Source organism: Cervus elaphus, chromosome 22, assembly GCF_910594005.1.
Source record: "Cervus elaphus chromosome 22, mCerEla1.1, whole genome shotgun sequence".
NCBI classification, from domain to species: Eukaryota; Metazoa; Chordata; class Mammalia; order Artiodactyla; family Cervidae; genus Cervus; species Cervus elaphus.
The window spans coordinates 1,918,020-1,936,348 of NC_057836.1; the positions used below are offsets into that span (position 1 = coordinate 1,918,020).

The 18,329-nt window shown below is 57.9% G+C and overlaps 1 protein-coding gene across 1 annotated transcript in view; it reads right to left on the reverse strand.

Annotated features, from left to right (window-relative positions):
- TAFA5 (TAFA chemokine like family member 5) overlaps window positions 1–13,857 on the reverse strand; it is a 173,460-nt gene extending 159,603 nt beyond the window's left edge. Inside the window, exon 1 of the mRNA XM_043882177.1 lies at window positions 13,601–13,857. Within this exon, the coding sequence (XP_043738112.1) occupies window positions 13,601–13,712 (112 nt within the window). The 5' untranslated portion in view covers window positions 13,713–13,857. The remainder of the gene's footprint in view (window positions 1–13,600) is intronic.
- Window positions 13,858–18,329: the final 4,472 nt, after the last annotated feature.

An 18,329-nucleotide genomic window follows, 5' to 3' on the forward strand; every position in this document is an offset into this window, starting at 1 on the left:
CCTAAAGGAAATCAGTCCTGAATATTCATTGGAAGGACTGATGCTGAAGCTGAAGCTCCAATACTTTGGCCACCTGATGTGAAGAACTGACTCAATGGAAAAGTCCCCTGATGCTGGGAAAGACTGAAGGCGGGAGGAGAATGGGATGAGATGGTTGGACAGCATCACCGACTTGATGGACATGAGCTTGGATAAACTCCAGGAGTTGGTGATGGAGAGGGAGGCCTGGCGTGCTGTGGTTCATGGGGTCGCAAAGAATCAGACATGACTGAGCAACGGAACTGAACTGAACTGAATTGACCATAAGTGTGTGGGTTTATTTCTGTGCTTTCTATCTCATTCCATTGATCTGTGTATCTGTTTTTGTGCTAAAGCCATGCTGTTTTGATAACTGTAGCTTTACAGTATAGTCTGAAGTCAGGACTGGTGATGTTCTTCTTTCTCAAGATTGTTTTGGCTATTCAGGGTCTTTTGTATTTCCATACAAATTTTAAAATTATTTGCTCTAGTTCTGTGAAAACTGCCATTGCATTTTGATAGGGATTGCGCTGGATCTGCAGATTGTCTTGAGTAGTACAGTCATCTTACCAATATTGCTTCTTCCAATCCCAGAATGTGATATATCCTTCCATCTGTTTGTGTCGTCTTCAGGGTATTTCATCAGTATCTCCTAGTTTTCTGGGCACAAGTCTTTTGCCTCCTTAGGTAGGTTTAGTCCTAGATGTTTTATTCTTTTTGCTACAATGACAAGTGGGATTTCTTCCTTAATTTTTTTCCAGTATTTCATTGTTAGTGTATAGAGATGCAACCGATTCCTGTATATTAATTTTGTATCCTGCAACTTTAACAAATTCATTGATAACTTCTAGAAGTTTTCTGGTAGCATCTTTAGAATATTCTATGAACAGTAGTATGTTGTGTGCAAACCATGACCGTTTAACCTCTTTTCCAACGTGGATTCCTTTTATTTCTTTTTCTTCTCTGATTTGCCACGGCTAGAACTTCCAAACCTATGTTGAATAAAAGTGCTGAGAGTGGACACCCTTGTCTTGTTCTTGATCTCAGAGCAAACGCTGTTAGCTTTTCGCCATGGAGTATGATGTGAACTATATGTCTGTCATATATGGCCTTTATTATGTTGAAGTAGGTGCCCTTTATGTCCACTTTCTGGAGAATATTTTTTTTTAATCATAAAAAGATGTTAAGTTTTACCAAAAGTTTTTTTTTCCATTTATTTTTATTAGTTGGAGGCTAATTACTTTACAATATTGTAGTGGTTTTTGCCATACATTGACATGAATCAGCCATGGATTTACATGTATTCTCCATCCCGATCCCCCCTCCCACCTCCCTCCCCACCCCATCCCTCTGGGTCTTCCCAGCGCACCAGCCCATTTCTTCAAAGAAGACATACAGATGGCTAACAAACACATGAAAAGATGCTCAACATCACTCATTATCAGAGAAATGCAAATCAAAACCACAATGAGGTACCATTACATGCCAGTCAGGATGGCTGCTATCCAAAAGTCTACAAGCAATAAACGCTGGAGAGGGTGTGGAGAAAAGGGAACCCTCTTACCAAAAGTTATCTGCATCTATTGAGATGACCATATAGCTTTTATTCTTCAATTTGTTAATGTGGTATATCTGCATTGATTTGCAGATATTGAGAAATAAGTAAACCCCGCTTGACCACGATGTATGATCCTTTTAATGTATCACTAAAGTCAGTTTGCTAGGATTTTGTTGAGGATTTTTATGTCTATGTACATCAATTACATTGGTTTGTAAATTTTTTGTGTGATATCTTTGTCTGGTTTTGATATCACGGTGATGCTAGCTTCATAGAATGAGTTTGTTAAATATTCCTTCCTGTGCACACTTTTGGAATAACTTCAAAGGGACAGGTATAAACTCTTCGCCAAACATTTGGTAGAATTTGCCTGGGAAGCCATCTGGTCTGGAATTTTGTTTGTTGGGATTTTTTAAAATTACTGATTCAATTTCATTACTGGCAATTGGTCAGTTCATACTTTTTAGTTAATAATTTTAACTGGAGGAAAACTACTTTACAACACTGGGACGGCTTTTGCCATACGTCAACATGAGTCGGCCACAGGCATCCATGTTCCCCTCCCTCCTGAATCCCCCCCACCTCCAGGCTGTCACAGAGCACTGACTTTACATTCTCTGTGTCATTCATCAACTCCCACTGGCGATCCATGTTACATGTGGTAATGTATACGTTTCAAGGCTATTTTCTCAAATCATCAAAACCTCTCCTTCTCCCACCGAGTCCAAAAGGCGGTTCTCATGTCTGTGTCTCCTTTTATTCCCTGCACATGGGATCACTGGTACCATCTTTCTAGAATCCACAGATATGCATTAGTATATGGTATTTGTCTTTCTCTTTTTGACTTCATTTTGAATAACAGGCTCTAGGTTCTTCCACCCCACTAGGACTGAGTCAAATGTGTTCCTTTTTATGGCTGGGTAATACACCATTGAGTGTATTTCTTACCCATTCATCTTTCTTACCCATTCACCTGCTGATGGACATCTAGGCTGTCTCCACGTCCTAGCTGTTGCAATTAGTGCTGCGATGAACATCGGGGAACAGGTGACTTTTTCAGTCCTGGTTTCCTCAGGGTGCATGCCCAGCAGTGGGATTGCTAGGTCGCATGGTGGTCTTATTCCTAGTTTTTCAAGGAATCTCCATAGCGTTCTCCACAGAAGTCGCATCAGCTTGCATTCCCACCCACAGTGTAAGAGGGTTCCTTTTTCTCCACCGCCTCGCAGGTCGTATTTCCTCTTTCTCCTGGTTAGGATCGAGGGGACTGGAGCCTGCCCGTCAAGTGGGCCCCAGCAACCACTCAGGCCCCAGGGCTCAGGTAAGCTCCACTTGGTGACACCCCAGGCGGTCCCACGTCCTTGCTGGGGAACTGAGTCCCTTCTGTGCCACCCTGGTCTCTCCTGGAGGCCGTGTCTCTGTGGACCTGTCCCTCCTGCCGATTTAATCTGGGCCCTTTCAGTCTAACAAGCCATCCCCATGACTGTCACAGCTTTCCTGAACCTGAGGATGGTCTCAGAGACCCTGACCCACTGGGAGAGGCAGCGGTCTGCACCAGGGATGCTGAGGCTGACGGTTCTGCCGACGTGGTGCCAGACGCCAAGGCTGCTAGGCTGCCTTTGGGGAAACACCTGCCCTCAGTCCCCAGACAGCACCACAGGCGCGGTGTGGCCCTGGTCAGGCAGCTGGCAGCCGCCCGATCCCACACCTCGGGGGGCAGCAGCTGTCTCAGAGGTCACCAGCGAGACCTAGAGCCAAGGAGTCCTGCGTGTGTGCGTGCTAAGTTGCCTTAGTCGTGTCCAACTGTGCAGCCCCATGGACTGCGGCCCCCCAGGCTCCTCCATCCATGGGATTCTCCAGGCAAGAAGACTGCAGTGGGTGGCCGTTTCCTTCTCCAGGGGAATCGTCCAGACCCAGGGATCAAACCCACATCTCTTATGTCTCCGGCACTGGCAGGCAGGTTCTTTACCACTAGCGCCACCTGGGAAGCCTGAGGAGTCCCGGACCCAGGTTCACCTCCCAGCCTCTGCCCACGGCAGGAAGACTGGGAGTCACGGTGGGAAGACTGGGAGGCCTCTGAGAGCCTCACTTTTTTCTTCTATAAAAAGGAAGTCACATTGCCCATCTCCCACTGGAAGGACTGGATGTCACGAAGCACAAGAAGTGACAGGCACCTGTCTGACACCCAGCAGCGGCTCAAGAAATTTCCTTCCTGGGAGGGCTATGGACTTTGTGCGGGTTCCTGAGCGCTGGGGCTTTCTAGATGCAACTGGTTCAACTCCAAAGGCAAATGTGTGTCCCAACTGCAAGCAGAGATGCCCACAGAGGGGCACGGGGCTCATAACTGCCCTGCCCAGTGAGCTCACGGGAGGCTTGGGGCAGGAAGTCTGCAAGGCACGCAAGCACCCAAAGTTTCCCTGGTGCACACCCTTGGCCCCAGCCTGCCAGCTGGAGGGACCCCGCAACGGCCTCCGAGATCCCATTTGGGAGCCCCCGCTGTGACTATGCTCCCCTCCCCGATCTCTCCCCCGCGTCACCCATCCCCTCTCCAAGCCTCCCGGGCCCCCTGGGACCAGGCTGGGGGCCCCAGGAGAAGGTCCTGCCCGGTAGCCACCTACCCTCACTGGGACCCTGGGTGCACCCCCTGACTTCCCTGAGTCCCACTCTCCTCTAAGATGAAGAGAAGGATGAAGAGAAGTATCGAGCTGGGAAGGTTGCCAGGTAGACCCAGGAGCAAGTGGACACTGTCTGCTGGGTGCCTGGTGGTCTGTCCGTCCACCAGGACTGAAGCTGAGCGGCACAGGAGGGCCGGTGCCCACCTCTCCCAGGACGGCCCGTGGGAACCAGGCAGCCTCACTGCGTGGACAAGCCCTGGGGTGATGGCACGCGGCAGGTCCAGCCTCGGTCACCAAAGCCCTGTGAGCTGGAGTCTGCCAGGCTTGGGGAAGGCTGGGCGCTTCCTGCGGGACCCTGGGGTGGACCCTGGAGGCAGGCTTCCATGTGGGGATCTGGATGGGGCAGGGTGAGAGGCGCCGCAGAGGGGAGAGTCCAGTGGCAAATGAGGCCTCCATCGGGGTTACAGGCAGGCAGAAAGACGAGGCGTCGGCCATGAGTGCCCCGGGGCCTGGACGACCTGTCTCCTCTCGGAACTTCATTGGATTAAAAAGTTGCTAAAGGACCTTTCCTCATGCAGGTAAGGACACCTGCCGGAGCCAGTCTTCCAGGTCAGGGTCAAAGCAGGTGGGCCACCCCAGGTCCACCCCGCCTGCCCCCGTCAGCTACATTCGCATCGGAGCCTTGTTCATACACACGTGTGAACGGCTGACCACAGGGTCAGCCCAGGTAAGTCACCTGCAGCAGCTGCTCTTTGCAGGCCCTGGCCCAGCAACAAGGACAGCATGACCACGGGGAAGCCCAGGTCCTGCCAGAGCGGGTCGCAATCCAGGGTAATCGCAGAGCCCACACGGCTAGGAGCCGGCGGGCCCAGAGCCCCTGCCTCCGGGCAGCTCCTGTCTGCTGCTGTGAATGCAGACGCCGCCACCTTCCAGACCAGCCCAGGTCACAGGAACGAGGCCTGGGCCTGCTCACACGTGGCCACGCTCGGCAAACATGGGCCCCGAGGACCCTGAGTCCGAGCCCACGAGGCCCTGCAGGGCCGGGCCAGCTCCTGACCCTCTCGTGTAGTGTCTGTCTGATCCCAGGAGAGGATGTGCTGAAGCTTCAGCCACTCCGATGAGAATCTGACTGGCGAAGGCCCTGGCCACCCAAAGCCAGAGCTGCGTCCTGCCCAGAGCCGGCAGGGGACAAGGCTGCACGGAGCGTCCACCGTCACAGGTGGCCTGGCCCGCCCAGGGAACTTTCTAGGCCCCAGAGAGTCCATCCAGGACACTCCGGTCTGTCCTGTCTGCTCAGCAGTGCGCAATCAGGCTTCTCTATTTCTCAGAAGTGCCTGCCCCTTCATGGCCCCAAGAAAACAGGGGAAGCACACAGGGAATCAGGTCTGAGGGGCCAAACCGGGGCCGTGATCACAAGGGACGTGCCTGTAGTGTGCAGACTGTTCTCTGAGGGTCCCGGCCCTGCAGGCAGGCTCATGGCCAGGAGACAGGGCTGACATGCTGAGGGGACAGAGGTTTCTGGGTGTCCTGCCCACTTCCCAGGGTGCCACAGACAGAAACCTTCTGACCACCTGAGATGGTGATGGCAACTAGAGTGTCTTGCAGATCTCCATGACGACGGCATCCAGTGAAGACATGTGCATCCCCTCCACACGCTCCCGGCTTTAGAGCTGGAGGCAGCCGGCTGCCACCCCACCACCCAGCATGGGCTCCTGCTGCCCCTGCCTCTAGAAGCTGCCCCCTTTTCATTCCGGAACCTTACGATGAACACTGAGCTAAGACAGACCGAACACCGACGGCCGCCAGCAAATGCATTTCTGTTGACCACAGAACACTAATCTCGATTCGGTCGGAGTCTCTGTAAAGAGGCACAGGGGCTGCCACATCGCTGGGACCTTGGTGTCGGGAGGCCTAAGCCTGCGAGAGGGTTTCAGAGGTGCTGGGTGCCCAGGCCAGCCTCCGCCTCCCCGCATGCCACCCCGTCAGGGCCCCAGAGCCCCCTGCGTGCGTAGGACGTGACGGATGCAGGGAAACTCGGGGCAGACCCGGCCTGGCTCCGCAGCCAGCCTGCTCCAGCCACCGGTGCTGCCGCGAGGACCATAAATTAGCATCAATTAATTAACACGAGCCCTATCAACCCATTAATGGCATTTAGTATATCCGGGGAAGTGCTACCAGGTAATGGAGCTGCTACAGAGAAACATAATTTAGAGACAGAGCCAGACAGAGGCCGCTCACCTGCGTCCAGCGGCGTCCAGGGTGGCGCGGACGCATCAGCATTTCAACTCTGCAGCATCCTCACAGGAAAGGCCTCCGGAGAACGGCCCAGGTTCCCCCAGACCCAAGGCTTCAGGCCGTGGGTGTGCTCTGAAACCACCTTCCTCAACGCTCAGCAGTAAGATGTGAGTCAGGTCCTGGAGAACCGGCAATGCCCTTCTGCCCCACGTCACCCAGGTACCTCAGGGCAGGAGACTCCGGACCTGGCCCAGCTCCAGCCGACCTGCTCACGGTCAGGTCAGCCAGGCCAGGAAGACCGGCCATCACCCCGTCATCAGTGGATTTTAGTAACAAGGGAGCTGAGATGAGCGTAAGGCTGGTGCTGACTTTCCGCAATGTCAGATGGACTCTCCCAAGTGAGCTCAGGAGAAAGCCGCCCGTCACAGGCCGTCAGCAAGGACCCCGGGGGCACCTGCCCCACCGCGTGAACCAGCCTCTCTTGCTGGACATTCGAGATGCCAAGATGGGTAGACAGGACCCACCTGGACGATGGGGTGCCCTGAGAAGTGCGGGGCCCTGGCTCCCCACACTGCCTCTGCAGGGACCCCATTCTGCCTGTTCTCTGGGAAAGCCATTATGCAGCCGTCGGGAAACCAGAGGTGCTGAGCTGAGCACCCCGCCCTGGAGAGGCCGACTGTGACCGGGACACGGGGGTGGGGCTGGGGCCGGCATCGCGCCGGACACGGAGCACGTGGACGCGCAGAGGAGGTGGCGTGCTCAGGGAGGCTTCCTGCAGGAGGAGGTCTCCAACATGGGTCCGGGGGTGTTCCGGAGACCAGCCCAACTCCAGGTTCCTGCCTTGCACTCGCGACAGCAGAGTGGGCAGTTACTGCGGGAGGGGCCCCGGGGCAGCAGAACATTCCCATGAGACCAGGTGTGAAGGAGAGAACTAGCTCACACACACGTTTCCACGGAGGGAGCCCAGGGTGCAGGCCCCAGAAGGACTCCGCCAGCCCAGGACAGAGGGGCGCAGAGGACCTCCCTGGGCAGGAAAGGTCAGCGGGGACGGTCAGGGGCCCGGAGTGATGTTCGCAGGGAGGAGTGGAGGGTGCGGCTCCATTCTAAGGGGAGCCGCGGGGGTGCTCCCGGCGGCCAGCCTGGAGGCAGTGGCCCTCCGAGAATGACGCTGATGTGTGCAGGGGGACTCCGCTGACGGTCCTGCAGACAGACCTGGAGGATGGCGAGGGGTGTTTTGGAGAAGGACTTCCAGGAGGCTGGGCACAGGGTCAGAGCCGGAGGCTGTCCTCAACACAGGGGCCCTGGTGGAGACGGGCAGGGCCAGGGAAGGCTCCAGGGATGGAAGGGGATTCAGGGCCAGAGCCTGGGGCCGAGGGGCTGGGATGGGCTGTGACCTGAGAGAGGCCGGGCAAGGACCCAGAACGGGGTGCCCGGCCCACCGGGTGCCCCCTCCTCAGCTGCCTTGACGTGGTGTGGACCATCTGGCGCCCCCGGGACGCGAGCCCAGGAGGCCACCATCTCGCCCGTCGCTGCGTCCACACACTCCCCAACTCCACGAACGCACAGAGGCAGAGATGCAGGGGCTGGCTCTGCACCCCTCCTGCTTCCTTTAACACGCTTGGAAAGACAGCCGGGTCCCCGGGTGGAGTCCCTCCAAGGCCAGCCCTCTCGGGGGAGGCTGACCCCACAGCGGGACCCGGGACCAGGAGGCGGGAACACCGCGAGAGGACTGCAGCGTCCCCGGGGCCATCTCACCACGGCACCGCCATCCCATCAGACCCAGGCCCCATGCCGAGGACACGGCGAGACCCCGGGGGAGCTGGAGTCCTGCCGGCCTCAGTGGAGACAAAAGCGACTCCACGCCCAACTCCTGCCAGCTGCTATCACGGATAAGGAAGCGCTCCAAAGCCTGCGGGCGCCCTCCACCACGTTCGCGGGGTGAAGGAGGGATGGGGCTGGCTGCCCAGATCCACTGCCAGCGGCCAGGACGTTTGCGGGAAGCCGGGCCACAGAGACAGAGTGTGCGGCCTGCTGGGAGCTTCCATCAGCGCCCCTGCAGTGCCCGGACCTGGAACCCGCGCTGAGGGGCGCCTGGAGGGAGGAGCAGGCAGCCGCTGGAGGCTTCCCGGGCGCTGTGGGCGCCCTGGGCCAGGCCGAGCAGTGCTGGCCCAGCTCCAGGGCCTACGGATGGCGTAACAGGCTGCAGGGACAGACGGACCCCCCACCCCCCAGGCACTCTCGGCCCCGGGAGCCAGCCCAGGCCACAGTCCTCCAAACACACACAGTCCGCAGGCCCGAGGCCGCCCCCAGGCACACGGGAACCTGCCCCACGGCCCCCTCGTCAGCCGCTCTCCCCCCCCCCCCCGCCACTCGGCCGGCACCCAGGGCTCTGGGTGACAGGTGGCATGCGGTGGAGGTCATTAACTCCAGAGCACCACCGCTTTAATGCAAAAACAAGCCCTTCTAAATCAACGCAGCTGCGGAGCTATATAAAGAAATGGGGGTTTTAATGTTTTGCTTTTCTTCCCTTTTCTAGTGCCACATTATCATAACATTTTCCCATAATTACGCCCATAAAAGTCACCTGAAAATACTTCATGCCACAGAGACCGGTCTCCATATATCACTCCGGCAATGTCGAGGGGCAGGTCTGGAGCAAGGAATTCCAGGGCACGGGTCAGCCCGGACGCCTGGTGCCCAAGGCTCGGCTGGCAGTGGCACGTGGCCTCCTTCCTGTGTGTGCTGATCCCTGGATTCGCTGCGAGGGGTGAGAGGCCATTCGGGGGAGTCCTGCCAGGGTGCGGCCCCTCCTGGCCCCGTCTGGGGGACTAGGGGACCGAGGGGAAGGGTGGGGGAGCACCGATCTGCCCGGCTGGCTTGCGGGGGCAACCCCGCCCCTCCCCACGCCCATCCTTGAGCATGGAGTTCCGCTAACACACAACCCACCAACAGGTAACCTATCTCTATGTGGTTGAAAGAAATACACGGGGCACATCTTCTCCTGCCAGAAATTCATCAAATAAAAAACTCTGTAGGAGGGAAAAAAACCAAAAAGACAAGAAATAAACTTCTGAATGGCATCACTTCATTAACTTTCCAGTACTTTCAATTTTACCTCTTGGAAAACCCCAGAAATAAAATGTGAACAGCAGGAAAGTGGCCTAATCTCTCCTAAATATGCAATAAATTGTATTTGTAAAGAACACGCAGCACCAGAGAGCCTACGCTTGGTTGGTATTCTAATGGATCAACAACAATTCAGAAGTTGTTTGTAGTTTCTTCTCGTAGTTGTGTGAGAACCATGACGTGAGATTTAACCTGAAGCTACCATTCAATCCTGATGAGATTTATTCAGAAAACAAAAGTCAAAACCAGAGCCACACTGCCTCTCCCACCCTGCTCCCTTGTACTTTAAAATACAGACTTTCCTCCCAACACTTACACGCTAGGAATGGCTGGCCATCACACCCGTGCAAACAGGGGACTCACAGTCTACATGAAAGCACAGCCTTCCTCACCTTCGGATTAAATGCCGCACACGAATACCGAGTCAAGGCTTAGGGTCCTAAGGCAGCCTCTCGCTCACCACTCTCCCCTCTCATTGTTATTACAGCCTGATGCGACGAGCTGACTCATTGGAAAAGACTCTGATGATGGGAAAGACTGAAGGCAAAAGGAGAAGAGGGTAGCAGAGGGTGAGATGGTTAGATATCATCACCGACTCAACAGACACGAATCTGAGCAAACTCCGGGAGACAGTGGAGGGCAGAGGAGCCTGGTGTGTTATAGTCCGTGGGGTCGCAGAGTCAGACACGACTTAGTGACTGAACCACAAATGCTGCAAGCTAGCACGAGAGACGGCATCTCTGAGGTCTTAGGATGAGCACGGCATACAAGCAAACCACTCCGGTTTGGCCAGAGCTGTCCCACCATAGCCAAGAACTGAGTCCAGACAGACCTCTTGGCTCTGGATATGCTAAGGGGAAGAGGACCTAGGCCAGCGCTTTCCAAGCCGCAAGGACAGAGGTCTCCCCAGACCAGGGAGAAGGAGAGTTTCAGGGTCTCATCCGAGCTCTTCACCTCCCCAGGACGCCTCTTTGCCGAGCACCCAGTCCTGCTGTGACGGGAATGTACACAGACACGGAGTACGAATCTTGAAAGAAAGCCATCGAGGGCCCCATTCCCCTTTCTGCTTCTCCTTGCAGTTCTTCCCCAACAGGAGAAAATGACAAGGCTGTGTCACTATAGCAACTAACCTAACTGGTGGACTGCAGGTCTTCCTCCAGCCGGAGGGTGGAGCCCGTGTCCTTAAACATGAAGCTCAGCAGGCTGCAAAAAAGCCAGGCTTTCAGGGGCCAAGAACAGCAGAGCACCCCTAACTGAAAACCAGGCCAGGAAATATTCCAGTTTTCTTTCAGCCGTGCCAGGAAGTGAACACCTTTTGTGCTGCAGCAAAATGCACAGACTGAACAGGCAGGATAACTGAACCCTGCATGGTGAGCTATCCGTCTCCCTAATTAATGACACAGATAGGTCTCCAAAACACAACAACATTGCGGGTAATAAAAATCCCGACTGATAACAAAAACAATTTACAAACGCGGATGCTAACTATTCTTCTTCATCCCAGATATACTGGAAAAGAGAATGAAATGCAACTGTTCCATTTGAATTTTATTTGCTTTATCAATTCTAAAAAAGAGAAGGGGGGGGTTCTTTTTCCTCCAAGACTGATGTTCCAAGCTATCAATTATTATTATGTCTATTTCGTATTTTAGTGCCATGCTTTAATTTCTCCAAGTGCATATGTCTACTTTGTATTTTACCGAAAGGTTTTAATTTCTCCAAGTGCCTTCTGGTGTAATGGGGTGTGTCCACAAACGTTATCTTATTGTCAATTATCGCATTCCATGGAGACAACCATAAAAATGTGGTGAACCCAAGCTTCTGCTATTAATGATTTCTGCCATTCTGGATAATAAGATTTTTTTTTTTTTTTACCACATGTCCTCATCCTGGTAGAAGAGCTGTTTCTAGAATGCCCGGGAGGCTTCCGAAAGGCAGCCTGAGTGCCCCACGGGACCTCAGGTTCCACCAAGTGTCTGAGCAGCGGGCGCCGTGCACTCTGACCCCCCCGGGAGCAGGCGGCCTCTGGCAGAGGTGTGAGTGTCAGGACGGGCAGAGAGAGGGTCCCCCTCAGGTTCCAGCAGTGTTGGCGCGGGGGCGGGGTGAGCAGAGGCTGCACGCAGAGCAGAAGGCGAGAAAGGAGGGCCCTGGCCGGTGCACCCGAGGTGGGAAGTGTTGAAGCCATGGGCGGAGGTGTCACACACTTAACAATTAGCAGTTGTTCTTTTCCCCACCCAGAGGGCTGCCTCCCCAGTCAGCCTGTGATTGCTGCGTTCTCATAGGGATATCGTCCCCAGAGCCAGCAAGGGACAGCGGCTGGCAGTCGCGGACAGGGACACAAATCGCCTCCCAACACGGCGGGTTGTGGGTGTGCCCCCTCCCCGGCCACCACCAGGAAGTGCATCCACATGGCACCTCCTCGGGAGTCGAGTCTACCTGCCTGCGGGACCCTGCCCCAGGGTCCCGAGATGGCCGCAGGGAGCTGGGGAGAGGACACAGGCCTCCTCCCTCAAGCCCCAGACCCCCTCCGCCTCCAGGCAGCCAGCCCGGGAACACACGGGGAGAGGCCCTTGGGGTGCACCCCGGGGATGCGGTGCCAGCGGGGCAGCAACCTTCCTGCCCGAGACCCCTCCCCACCGCTGCCTCAGCGCGCCGGCAACTGTGGGGAAATGCACAAGCCGGCTCAGACCGGCAGCACCATTCCCGCTCTGAGCACGGATTCCCCAGGGTTCCGGGCTGGAGGCGGGGGCTGTCCCAGGACTCGGCACCCTAGCGCCCAGGGTCTCCATGGCCTGCTGCGGTCCCATTTTGGAGAGCGCGAAGGCTCGGGCTGGAAGCGAGGAGGCCGAGGGAGGGCTGCGAGGTGGTGGCGGGGAGCGTGGTACACCGCTGGCCTCTCTCTCTCTGTTTTTTTTTTGTAAAGAATCCATATTTTTCCATCGCCTCCCGCGCCCATGGCAATTCTCCATGACAGGTGTTCCTCAGCGCCTGTCCCTTCCTCCTTCTGGGGTGGGAAGGGACCCGGACCCTGTGCCAGGCGGCTGGTGGGGGAAACCCACTCCACCCCCAGCCCTCGCCATTCCGGCTGGGAACCCATGCCCGGACGCTGACCACTCCCCACCCACCCCAACCAGCCGCGAACCCATGTCTGGAGCACTGACCACTCACCCCCACCCCAGTCCTTAGGCTCAATGTCCGACCACCTCCCATTCACGCAGTGCCCAGCCAGTGCCCCTGACACAGCGCACCCCGACGCACCCAGGCAGACCCCAGCCTGTTACTGGCACCCCAGCCCCAGCCTGTGCCCCGGGCGCCCACCAAACCGTGCCACCCCAGCCCCGAGCCCGCGGCCCCGCGCCAGACCCACGGGGGTCACCCGGCTCGGGTCCCCGGACACTACCCGCGAAATGCCGGCGGCAGCGGGCACCCCACCCCTCACTTCTCTGTTTTTAGGAGAGCGCCGGAGAGCCTGCTTCCCTGCAAGGCAGCAGCTCCAGCCGCGCGTCCTAGCTCGAGCCCCGCTCCTGCCCCGGGCGCCCCGCTCCGGAATCGGCCGCCGCGTCCCCCCGCGTTCCCCGCGCGAGTGTCGCCCGCGGAAAGCCCCCGGCAGGGCGCTCCACCGCCACCCCCGGCAGCGCTACCCGCCCGCCCCAGACCCTCCGCCGCCTCCGGAGCGCGCGGCTCGGCCAAGAAGCCGCCGGCTCAGCTCGGATCGTGGGCCTGGGCCGGGAGCGGCGGCGGTACGCCGGGCAGCCGCGGGCATCGCCGCGTAGGGACGCGCCGCGCCACCCGGGGCCTGGCGCCCGGGCCCTGCCCCGGAGTCGGGGGAGGGAGGCTCAGCGGCGGCGCCGGCCTCGGGAAGTGCCGGACCCCCGTCCTCCTGGCCCAACGGAGGACCGGCCGGGACCCGGGAGACCGCGCGCCCTGAGCTCGCAACTCTGCACGGACTCCGGGCGGCCCGAGGGGCGCCCCGCCGGAGCCACGGCCCGGGATCGGGGGCCAGGGCCGGGACCAGAGGGCCGGGTGGGGGCCCGGGCCGCGCGGTACTCACTGCAGTAGGCGATGAGCAGGCTGGCCAGGATCATGAACGCCCAAAAAGTTGAGGACATGCTGGGCAGGGCGGTCGCATCTTGCCGGCTGCCGGTCCTGGGCGATGGCGCCATTGAAGCCGCGGCGCCCGCGCGGGGGGCAGCAGCGCGTCTCAGCAGCCGGCCCTGCCCGCGCCCCCGCGCCGGCCTCCACGTGCGGGCCCCGCGCGCGCCATCCTCCGCCGCCGCCGCCGCCGCCGCCGCCGCCGCCGCGCCGGGCTCCGGCCCACTGCGCCCCGCGCCGGCCCGCCCCGCGCCGAGCCCGCGCCCGCGCCCGCCGAGCCCGGGGACGCCGGCCCTGCTGCTCTGGGCGTCGCTGCGCGCCCGAGCCAGGCGCGCGGGCTACCGAGGCGAGGGGCGCTCCCGAGGCGCGTGCCCGGCGCCGCGGGGGCCCAACGCGGGCCCTGATACAGGCGGGGGAGGCAGGCGGCGGAGGGGACGAAGCGCCCGAGCCGCGCCTCTGGATGGCGACAAAGACGGCCCGCCGCGCCGGAGTCCGGGGCCCCTCGCGGGGAAGACGGGCGGCCAGCGCAAAGTTTGCGGACCGGGCCGGGTGGCCCGCCAGCCCTCGGCGCCCGTATCCTCCCCTGCCTGCGGTGCTCGGTCCCCTACCTTGCGGGGGTGGGGGGTGGTGGTGGGGGGGCCGGGCTTCATTCCAAGCACAGGGGTCTTTGGACCCTTGCCCAAGATGGGCCTTATCATCCCTGCTCGGGGTTGAATGTTGGTGTCCTCGAATCCCCGGACAGCACAACCTTGGCCCCGCGCAGAGTCAGCTGAGTTCCGGCACCGGGAAGGCCGTTCCTTTCTGCAGGTGGGACTGGGCACACGTCCCAGGAGCCCCCCATTTTGCCCACCGCCCTGGCCTCGGTGAGTCGTCTTGGTGCCCACCGTTCACAAGAGCCCAGTCCTGGGTCTCCAGCTCCTCCTCCGGAGACTGACCGCCCGTGTTAACCCAGAGGATGGACCAGGGGCGTCCTCTGAGTTCAGTGTGGCCATCCCCACTCCTCCCTCTGCTGTCCCCTCAGCGGGACACGCTGGCAAGTCCAGGTGACCTCAGGGTTGTCCTTCCGCCCTGGGAGGCTCTGGCCCTGCAGCGCCTAGACTCACTGTCCACCCCAGCGCTGACTGCCCGCCCCTTTGTGGACCTGCTGCAGGAACCATCCTTCCTGATTCCGAGGGTCTTCTGGGTTCTGCATGAGGAAAGGGAGCTGGGCACCCACGAGGTCCCAGTGGAGCTGGAGACCCTTTCTCAGGAGCCACTGGAGGGCCGGGGCACTGACTGAACGGCTGGGAGGAGCGGAGGTGGAAGGTCACCAGTCCCCCTTCAGCCTGAGTCCTGGCTGGGGAGGCCCCCGAGGAACCAGGGAGCCTGCCGTGAGGGTGTGAGGATACGGCTCTCCCAGGACCATGCACACGTGCACACAGCATACACACACATGCACACCACGTGTGCACACACACACGTACACCGCACACAACATATATACACACATGCACGCCACACACACATGTGTACATACAGCATATACACACATGCACGCCACACATGTGTGTGTACATACAGCATATACACACATGCACGCCACACACATGTGTACATACGGCATATACACACATGCACGCCACACACGTGTGTACATACAGCATATACACACATGCACGCCACACACGTGTGTACATACAGCATATACACACATGCACGCCACACACGTGTGTGCATACAGCATATACACACATGCACGCCACACACACGTGTGTACATACAGCATATACACACATGCACGCCACACACACGTGTGTACATACAGCATATACACACATGCACGCCACACACACCCTGTGGGGGACCAAACAAGCAGAGAGGAGAAGGCTCAGGCCAGGTGGTTTGTCCGGTCCCAGAGGCCGGCTCCGTGGGCGCCTGGGCCAGGGGCTTGGACGAGGCTGGTGCTGAAATACGGTTGTGTCCAGGCAGAGTTTCTCCATGAATTTTCTGGTCTTGGTTAATCACATCCTCTGACTTCCCATTTCAGGGTCTTCCCAGCTGCAGCTGCCCTCTCCCTTAGCTGGCAGGGAGGTGCTACAGAACCCAGACCTCTGAGAACTCGGGGGACAGGAGGGCAGCACCTCGTGTCTCCTCTGCCCCCAACCCAGGGAGGGGGTCCCTCAACTGGAATGCAGGGGGCCGCCATGGATGCCTGCATCTCCACCTTCACAATTCATTCCTTTGATTTCAGCCTTTCATCCTGTTAAAAGGGTGTAGAGGATAAAAACCTTGCACCTTGCATTTCATCGTGTTCTCTCTGAACATCCTGGACACTCCTTTCTTCAAAGTCTGTTTGCTGAGCACCTGCGAGATGCCAGGTGCTGGAGGAGTGGGGGAGGAAAGTGGGGCAGACGCGCCCTTCTTGGCCCCTGCAGATGTCTGCTGATTTGGGAAAGCAGCCATCACGGTCCCCTGTGCAGCGATGGAAGCTGAGAGAGCTGCCTGGCGCAGAGGAAGGTCGCCCCAATGCGGGCTGTGGGCTACATACAGTAAGGGCGTCCCAGGAAAGCTTCCAGAAGAGCAGTCTTCAAAAGTGCTGTCCTTAAGACACACACACTCACTCACACACACAAACCCTTGAAATGAAAGTTTCACAGAACAACACTTACACCCTCGGCACTCTCTGACATGTTCAATTCTATCCTAATTCATTTCTTAAAATGCTGGTTGCCCACCCAATAATTTTGCTGACTGTAATTTTCTTTGCTTGACAAACACGGTTCCAGAGAGAGATGTGGTCTGTGTTGAACCTGGGCGGATAAATCGGGGCTGTCCTGCCAAAGGATGTAGGGGACGGCAGGATGGCTGGGGAGGGGCCCCCAGGCAGTGGTGGGGGCACACGGAGATAAACAGCCTCCTCCATTCTGAAACTCAGGCCTCGAGAGTTTTGTGCCCGCAATGTTAGGAGTTTGACATGTTAAAGATAAAAAAAAAAAATTCAAGGACTCTTGTTAAAGATGGTAAGGCAGACTTCATTCAGGACCATCACAGCATCCATGGGGAACACTGGGACAGGATTTTGCCATTGAGGAGGCAGACGGGGCTCCTTGCTACATGCAGCATGGTGAGTGGGCATTTATAGCCCAGAGCAGGGAGGGGTGTCAGGAGATGGGGAATTACTGAGAGGAATCAGCAGGGCTTCGGGGGTTTCTGGATAAACTGACCCGACAGGATTCTTGCCCCAGGCAGGCCAGGTGGTCAGAATACCCTGGTGATGGGGGGAGGGAAAGGAGCCTGATCAGATACGGAGGGGCTAGTTCTGAATAAACAGACTTGGTAGGACTTCCCTGGTGGCTAGGTGGTAAAGAATCCACCTGCAGTGTAGCAGACGTGGGTTCTATCCCTGGGTTGGGAAGATCCCCTGCAGAAGGGAATGGCTACCCACTCCATTTTTCTTGCCTGGAGCATTCGAAGGGTGGAGGAGCCTGGCGGGCTACCGTCCACGAGGTTGCAAAGACTAAGACGAGACTTAACAACTAAATGACAAAACAAGGATTCTTGCTGAAATTGGATCCTACAAGGAAGTGGGTCCTAGAGAAGGTTCTGGAGGCTGGCTAAAGATGGAGCAAAGAATCTTTATCAGGTGGAAAACTTTAGGAAGTCAGAGTGGATGGATGAGTTCACACCCGTGCGCTGGAAACTCTTACCAGGAAGAGGCAGGGGAATGGGGTTCTTGCTACTCATGACTCGAATTCAGGGTGACGGAGAGGCTAGGACCCAGTGAGGCTGGAGGGGGAGGAGGTGGGGCGAGAGACAGGCGGGGCCTCCTGACCTGGGCCACCAGCCCTGAGCTGATCACAGCAGTGCAGCCAGGATGCAGCCCCACTCCAGCGGCAGAAGCTGGAGGCTCCTGCAGTCCTGGTGAGAGACCAGGATGGAACTTGAGGACGGGGATGAGCAGGGCGCTGAATTCTGTTGCTAGGAAACAGAAAGCTCAGTCCTGGAGCCAAGTGTGCTACCCAGTGACAGTTTGTTGCTCTTGATTGGCTGCTTTTGATTACTGGCCAGAACTGATGGAACGTGAAATTTTGAAACACGGATAAGTTTATTAGAGAATCACACCACCTCCTTCACATCCCTGGGTTTTGCCCCACATCAAGCCGAGAGTCACGGGGCTGTGGAGACGTGGCCAGGGGGTATCCTGCCCAGTGGATGGCTCAGGTGGCCGCGGAGGCACCGGGATTGGACAGACCTCCTTGTGGAGGCTCACTGAGACACTCCTTCCAGGTCTAGGCAGGAACCCTGGCTTCTCCTCTCGGGGTGAGTGTTTCCCCCACTCTGCTTTTGAATCCAGGGACACCAGCTGTGGTTGTCCTGTTCACTCTGGGGGCTCTATGCTGGGTGGACTCTCCCAGTTGCAGCGAGCGGGAGCTCCGCTCCAGTTGTGGTGCGTGGGGCTCTCACTGGGGTGACCTCTTGTTGAGGGGCACAGGCTCAGTTGCCCCGCGGCAGGTTGGATCATCCTGGACCAGGGACTGGACCCGTGTCCTCTGCCTCAGCAGGTGGGCTCCCAACCACTGGCCCCCAGGGACGTCCCTCCCGTTCGCTTTTCACTGCTCCACTTTGGGTGTGATGTTTGTCACCCTAGTCAGGGGCCGCCAGGCTGGCCAGGAGGGCCCAGGGGGCCTGAGCCGAGTGGGGTGTGGGTG